This window comes from Pelmatolapia mariae, linkage group LG2 (assembly GCF_036321145.2).
Source record: "Pelmatolapia mariae isolate MD_Pm_ZW linkage group LG2, Pm_UMD_F_2, whole genome shotgun sequence".
NCBI classification, from domain to species: Eukaryota; Metazoa; Chordata; class Actinopteri; order Cichliformes; family Cichlidae; genus Pelmatolapia; species Pelmatolapia mariae.
Window position 1 is genome coordinate 32,941,750 of NC_086228.1, and position 8,193 is coordinate 32,949,942.

An 8,193-nucleotide genomic window follows, 5' to 3' on the forward strand; every position below is an offset into this window, starting at 1 on the left:
CACTAAATGAGACAGATAAGCAACCCTAGTACATATAATTATCAAAGGTTCTGTTATAATAAGGCTGTCTTGTGATATTCTCAGATGACAAGTTACATCTCCAAACCACTTTTCAGAAGGGAAAATGAGAGCATAGTCATAGCAATATTAAACAGTGGTGAATATTAAACAATATTAAACAGTGGTATTTTCTGATTACTGATGGAGAAAAATTAGATAACTAACATAACAGAATGATACCACAGTGGATAAAATCCACAGAATCAACTGCACCCTGACGAGGGAGAAGCACTACTTTATTCTTCAGTGACACGCTCCACAACTGATTGGCTTTGTGGCAAAGAATTCATTGTAACAGACTCAAGTGGTGATGCAAACTTAAACAAATAAAAGACAAAAGTGTCATAGTGTCCTTGACCTCCCACCTAAACCTGCTTTTCTGTCATTTCTCTACTTTTTTGTTCTTTCTCTCTGTTCACTGGCTGAGTGCAGGTGTATGTGAAGTAATTTTGCCTGTGCGTTCCTGAGGCGGAGCCTTCCCTGGCCCTCTGCCTTTCCTGCTTATACACCTGGAGGAAATGGCTAATCACTTACCTGCTTGAGTTTGCTGATTATTCACCGGCTAACGTGGTGGTGGAGCATGGCTCTAAAAGGCTCTTTTTAAGAAAACTATTTGTGTATTTTTGGGCTTACTTTTCTTTATTCTGAGCAAACACCAGCAGCCTTGGGAAAATGTGTGGACACAAGGAAAGCTGTAGGGCAAAATCTGTTTAGACTTTAGACTTTACAGGAAACTTACTTTTGGGTTAATTCCCCCTGATGTTGCCCATTCAGGAAGAAGACACCAAACAACTCCTTTTTCAACCCTTGACTGTTATTAATTGGTGACTGCAATGAACCTGTTTAACTTTTGTTTCTATCTTGCATTTGTGTCAATATGTGTGTGTCAAGTCTCAGATTATGACAAAGAAGTCTAAGTAGTGATGACTGGCAATGATTTTCTTCTAGAGTCAACTGATCTCACCCACATCAAATATTTATGGGGTAACTTGGAGACCAAGTGGCACCCTGCAGGGTCAAAAAATTAAGCTAACACAGAAACTCTAAGACTTATAATGGGCGCTCGAGGCTGGTTACAAAAGCAGGAGTAAGTCCCTATAGACTCCCATAATGTGGGTTGCTGGGTTTTTACTAAACTTAGAGTCCTTATAGCTGCTGCCGCTGCAATTAGACCACAGAAGGTTAAATAATATTTAATATATGTTATTACCAAAAAATATCCTTCGTTTCTGACCAGACCATGATTTTCTTAGGTGAGTATAATTGATGAACAAAGCTGCTACTAAATACTTTAGTAAAGGAAAATCCTTTTCCTCATGGCCTACTGACTATTTAATGCAAAAGTTACATAGGTCCTGGATGCATTGATTACTAATGAGTCATTTCCTGTGGAGTCCCTGTTGTAAATCTGCAGTCATATAATTAAAGGAGCTGTTGTTTGCAAAGGGTAATGAGAAGCCAGCTCTGAACAACAAAGCCTTTTTAGAAAATGAGGTATAAAACGGTAGTTTAAAAGCAGGTGGGAGTTTACTATTATCTACAAAAGGAATGAATTTATTATCAAAGAACCACCAGTGGAGGCTTCATTCCACCTTATGTGTTATGAAATATGACAGATAATACTAATCCATTATAAAACAGAGTTTGATCTCACGTCATATGACTTGATTTGAACTTCCACCCATGAGCATGCATGCAAGGAAGAGGATCATTTGCACTTAAAATTAATTACACAGAGGAAGGGCAAAGTTTTGGTGGCCCTTAACTGTCCTTTCTATGAATAATTGCCTGTTGGAGCTCAGGAGTATGTGTACGGGAGTGTTGCTCATGCAATCACACTCAGTCACCCAAATGCACCGATTGCTCATTAGGTAAGTTGGCGATCAGTGCAAGGTACTGCATACCAAAAGTGGAAGACAGAGTGGGCGAGACATGAAAGACAAGTAATGGAGAATAAGACAGGCAGCAGGAGAGAGAGAGGTGAAGATGCTACAGTACCAGAAATATATTCAAAGGAAGAGATACTGGGGCTGTAATGCAAAGTTATCTTCAATCCTTTCTGGTGTAGAGAAACCACAGATTTTTGTTACCTCTTTTCAGAAGCTGATTAAATTGTTTTTTGGAGACAAAGAAGCTTTAAACCTGCGCGTAGGTTAATTAAGTGACACTGGCTTACTGTTACTGACAGTTAGTGTCTATCAGACGTCAATTTGTATGCTCCTCGGACAGTTTCTTTAATTGGTAAGACAGTCTTCCGACTTTGTTGTGCTCATGTCCTTTTAAGACTCTGTTATCCCATTCACATCAATTCAGTTTGATTCATATAGTGCCAATTCACAACAGTCACTTCAAGGTGCCATATATTCTAAGCTAAAGAACTTACAGTATTAAAGGTGAAAACCCTATGAATCAAATAATCAACCATAATAAACTCTTATAGTTGGTGACAGTGGGACGGAAAAACAGGATGCTGGCAGAATCAATCAGGAAAAGGCAGTGATCTACCATGACCAGTTTGGAGGTAAAAGGATAAAAGGAGAGCATAAGGAGACAGGACACACACTGTGTGTACGCTCTATTAGAATAATATGGTATTATTTTCCCATTATTATTGTCCTATTATTAGGACAATATACTAGGATAATAAGGTATAATGGTGCCTGATTATTCAAGACCTACACAGCAAAATCCGAAGTGTTGATGTGAGTTAAAATTACTGGTGTTAAAAATTTCGAGTTGAAAAGTGTTGGTTTGAGAGTTGCAGTAACACTAACGGTGCTGAAAAAGCTCTGTAGCCGGAGTTATTTCAAAGAGTCAATACTATAACACTCATTTGGAGTTGATTTCCACATCCGGGTTTTTCGCGCTCATGGGCATGAGGAGTCCGCCAGAAGTTTGCTGTCAAGATCGAGGAGGTTGTTCAGGTAAGAACTATACAACAAGACCTATGTTATTTTATCATTATTAAATATTGTAACTAACTAGCCTATAACATTATTTATCAGAAGCATGCAATATTTTCCTAATGTGGAGTGTATTCATCTGCGGTAAGAGATGGGATTCGTTAGCTTAGGTAGCTAAACTATCCTCTATAACAAGTTAATATTGCAGCGAAAATAAATGCGTGCTTAATATAATTCTCAATTCTAGTTAGTTCTAATGTCATAAGAGAAATGCTTTCCAGTGTTCAATGCTTATTAAATGAAACGAGGGAGGAGTTAGCTATCCTCTGGATATGTTAAATGTAATGTTAAAATTTGAATTTGTGGTAGCCTAGCTGGCAGCTAAGACAAATGCGTTTAGCCCACTGCTTTTAAGGGAAGCGAACATTCGCCTCAGAAATATCCTATTTAAAAGTGAACTAAACAATCACATGGAGACGTTCAAGTCAAGTTTTGGAAAGCGTCAAGATAGGCTAATTACACGTGCTACCAGCGAGTTTAGCAGTAGCCTAGCCTACAAATCTTTGAAGTGGCAGGGGGTTATGGAATTCTGTTAGATGTTAGTGACCAAGCAAGGCGCGCTGCGTTTGTGCATGGATTGCTTGCTAACGGTTAGGATATATCATACATGTTGTAGTAGGCCTAATCTAAGGGAACATTTTCCCCTTTTCTACAGTTTTAGTGAAATAGGCTACCATCCAGTGTTTAAGACAAAGCGGTATAACGACTGAGGGTCGTTGACGTCGCCTCCACTGATAATCCTAGCATGTCGTGTCACAAAACAACCACCACAAAGTAGCAACTAGCCAGACGGCTGTGCATGTGTCAGAAACTCCCGATATAAATGTAAGACTTGCACTCATTAATTTGCAGTATAAGGGATATTTGTTGTCATAAGTGAAAGCGTGATGAAGGCAGGTGTGCGTTCAACAGGAAATTTTATGTGGATTATCATCCTGACATGGTTTAAACAGAGATGCTTTTCCCCAAGTAGGCTACAGCGATTTACTCGCAACATAGCAGAACTAAGTATCTAGCCTGCGTGCAGACGAGAAGATCGCCGTTGTCGTCTTATAAACATGTGGATGGGTGGATAATTCATTGGATGCTATTTCTGTGTACCCAAGTTCGGCTATTTTAGTGCGCAGGGGGAAGCCAAATTATGTTCCTGAGGTTGAAGTGGTCTGTCACCCCTTCACAGATCATCACACAATGTATAGCCTAATATTTTCTTAAAGTTGTCCGGATTTGTTGCCACTTAAGCTATGGTTTAAATATATGGTAAAAAATATTCTGTGCCCCCTTCTCTCCACCAGGTGCTGTTGTAAGACATGTTGCTGAAAGTGAAATACCTCAATGTAAAGAAGTACATTAAATTGCACGCAGGATTCACTTATCTAGAATTCATCAGTGAAGGTAAGATAACCTGGCAGAACAAAATTTGTTGCACATGTATCAGTTCATCATGTTTGCATCTCATCTATTTAAAAAACGAATTAAATGTTAACACATTTTATTTTAATGTGTGACATTAAAAACAGTACAGAGCAGTAGGCCTAGGCCTGTATTGTTGCTGCAGACTTGTCTAATTTAACCATTTTAAAGACAGGTAAAACAGCTGTTAATAAATATTAGCTAAATAAAAAAGTCAAAATTAGTTTTTAAAAAAGTTTTTCAGGCGTTTTAGGTGACATTATGCTTATCTTTTTGTAAAGCCAAAACCAAGTTTGGACTTCCGGATGCTGCTGACCTTGATATTTTCGATGAAACTGACACAGCTGTCGAAGAAGACATTTTTCTGGAGTTACTGGAGGCCCAACCAGACCTATGCCTGACAATACGTGAAAAGATTTCAGATGAAGGTAAATGTTATCATAACTTAAATTTTCAGAGTATAGCCCACTCAATGTAGAGCCAAGTTCTTTTGCTCTTGATGCAGATGACATTGACCTGTCTTCATGCAATATACATGACAGTGGACAGGGCTGGGTCATATTTGTATAGAATGTTGTCTGAACATGAACATTGAAATTGTGTTATTAATGGCATTGTGGAGTAGCCTAAAGAAAGTTAACCAAATCATCTCTCCCAAAGATTTTTGTCCTTTAGCTCATTCCACACCATCCTCCTCGGATACATTATCTTCCCTCACGGACACTATATCACTTTCATCAAGTGACAGTGACCTCAGGGAAAAGGGCATTCCTGCAGGCCGCAGTAGATCCAGCAAAGACAGTTCTGCACCAAATGTTTCTGTGTCAGAGGCTGCAAAAGAGGTAATTGAGAACAGAAAATGTCTTTTGTATTTTTGAGTTGACACCATTTATACTGTAGATTGTTATACAAATTGAAATTCAAAACATGGTGGTTCCCAACTTGCCCTGTATGAAAAAATGTTAGTAGAAGTTAGTGCTTCTTGCTAGATATGTCTTTCACAGGTTTGTTGACATTCCTCTAAACTTTCACCTTTACTGACAAACAAGTTTTTATTGTTATTATTTTCCCTTTTATATGAGCAGATGGTTAAAAATGCCTTGACTAGGAAACCTGGTGGAGAGGAAATTCTTGAAGAATACAATGCCGAAAATTCACTGAGCCACCGCACCCGGCGGCAGCTTGTTAACATATTGGCAAGTGATATGACTGAGCGACATGGGTAAGAGTAATAGTACCTAATAAAAAAGTAAAGATGGGCCATATGGAATATTCTTGTAATGTATACTGCAGTAAAGACACATACTTCTGATTTAACATTGTCAATTGTATTTCCTCTATAGCAGAATTCCCTCCCGTAAGCAAAAGGAGAAATATGCCCTTGGAATAATTACACTCTTTCCCTCATTGAAGGATCCATTTTCTCCAAACGGCTATGTAAGTCATGCAGTGATTGTAAAACAGCACATTATTTAGTTTTCATCATGGAATAATTACATCAGCTAAATGATTTAAAAGAAAAATCTTAATTCCTCTTTCTTAATAACTATTGTCATAAAACTGTATTGAAATTGTGGATGTTGTTTAACATGTATTGCACCTGTTACATGATAATAGTCCTTGGGTTTCTTTTTGCTGAATCTGCAAAGTCTGTAAGATTGCATTTGATGTTTATTTTTCATCTATGTTTAAATGTGACAGGAGCATTTCTACGACGGAGTGAAAGGCACTGGATATATAGCGTGGCGCCTCAAAACCATGTCCAGGTCTACAACCAAACGGCCAGTGAAGGAAGTCCCAGTGCATCAAGAACAAGGGCCTAAGCGCAGAAGATTAGCAACCACATTGCCTCAGCAACTTGATGGAGATGCCTGCAAGGAGGCCATCTCATTTCTTGTTCACTCTCCTGATGAAGCAAGTGTATTTCAGAAGATGAAAATGACGTTCCAACATCGCCAGGATCTGGTGCATGATCCACAAAGAACTGCAGATGTCTTCAAAACATTTCCACGCTTTTTGGATGTCAAAGGACTAGTAAGTCAAATCACTTGATATTTTCAACTGTTAATCCTTTTTTTTTTTTTTTTGCTGATGTGGATGGCAACAGTAAAAGATGTGATCATTGGTCATCCCAGTCAGGCTATATCCCATATTGTTCAAAATCACATTGCAATGTAAACAATGTTGAGCACTGTCTTTATGTCCTGTGTGTATGATGAACAGGTCAATCAAGACTTCCTGCTGCTGTTTGGTGCTGAAACAGCCACCAAGTTGCTTGAGAAGTGGGACATGTCATTCAAGCCAAAGGTTATTAAAGAAGCCAAACAGCTGACTCAGTCAACTGACCTGTGTCGTTTGATAAAAGCTGCTGAGAAACCAACAGAGAGTGATGCAAATGGTAGGCGTCGCACCATGCTTGTTTGATTTTAATAATATTTATTTTTACCTGTCATTTTGAAATTGTTTTATAAATTCAACCATACACAGACTGGGACAGTGACATGGCCTCTCTGCTGCTACTCCTTCAACTTTTGCCACCCACAGCTGGACGAAAGAGGAGAACCAAAATAAGTCCAACTGATGCAGCACACAAAATGGTGCACTTTCACAAGGTAAATATGTTGTCTCACTTTTTAAAATCCTACAAAACACTTTTTCAGTTTTTGCACTTTTTAGTTTTCCTCTCCATGAAGTATGTGTCTTAGTATTTTGTAATAAGTTAGCAAGGCACATAATGTCAAACTGAATGAATGGTTCATACTCAGCAAGTATAAGCTAGGCCTATATGTCAATATCTCATTTGTTTTTAGTCATGCTGCAGCATTGATGAACACTTGCAAGCAAGAGATGGTAAACAACCATACATCCTCGCTGTTGGTCGAACCCAGAACAGCATTGACACCTTCTACATCGCAGTGGACAAACAGCTCATCCCCTGCCAAGCCACCAGCTCACTCAGTGCTTTTGATGAACTTTTCAAATCCCACTACGTGTTCAACTTATCTTACGACGAGTCACTGGTTCATCTCTACAGTTTTGTGCAGACCACCATATTCAACATTGATGCCACCTCAACAGATGAGTCACCACGTGTTCGTGAGTTGCGTGCCAAAATGTTGAATGAGAACCATGTTTAAATGTTTTATCTGTCAAACTCTGCATAGCACCAGTCAGGCTTTGATAAGTCATTTGCGACTAGGTCACAGTTTTTATCCAAGCACCAAATTTAAGTTGGCTTGTTCACAAGATGGTTGCAGCCGTCAGTTCACTACATATTCTGGTTTAAAAAAACATTTAAATAGTGTTCATGATGAAGATTGTTGTCAAAGTGGTGATGCAGAACCCTCAGAGTCATTTCAAGCTGATTTTGACAGATTACAAGATACAGACATAGCAGTTGCAGGAACAAGTGTTACTCAGAGCCTAGAGGTTGGGTGTTCTGAAAACAATGGGTCAGGTCAAAGAATTAAAAAAAATTCTGAAGCAATTTGCACTAAAATTATTGGTAAACTCAATGGTAGTGGTTTGGCAAATAGTTTTGTGTCATCACTTGTTTGTGATTTGGAAGATTTTGCTGATGGACTGCACTGTGAGTTTAAACATAAAGTACTGAACGTTGTGCCAACAGAAAATCCTGTTAGATCTCCAGTGGAAAAATGTCTTGAGACTTTTGACAATCCAGTTGAGAAGTTCGACACTGAAGCTAAAAGAAAGTCATATTTCCGTGAAAAATGGGGAATTGTGGATCCAGTGGAAA

At 38.7% G+C, this 8,193-nt stretch overlaps 1 protein-coding gene across 1 annotated transcript; it reads left to right on the forward strand.

The window, feature by feature from the left end:
- Positions 1-2,929: 2,929 nt before the first annotated feature.
- LOC134637883 (uncharacterized) lies at positions 2,930-7,573 on the forward strand. Its single transcript, XM_063488431.1, has 8 exons — positions 2,930-2,984; positions 4,718-4,864; positions 5,112-5,278; positions 5,522-5,658; positions 5,780-5,873; positions 6,660-6,822; positions 6,981-7,048; positions 7,247-7,573. Exons 1-8 carry the CDS (start codon positions 2,930-2,932, stop codon positions 7,571-7,573), a joined length of 1,158 nt encoding a protein of 385 aa, XP_063344501.1.
- Positions 7,574-8,193: the final 620 nt, after the last annotated feature.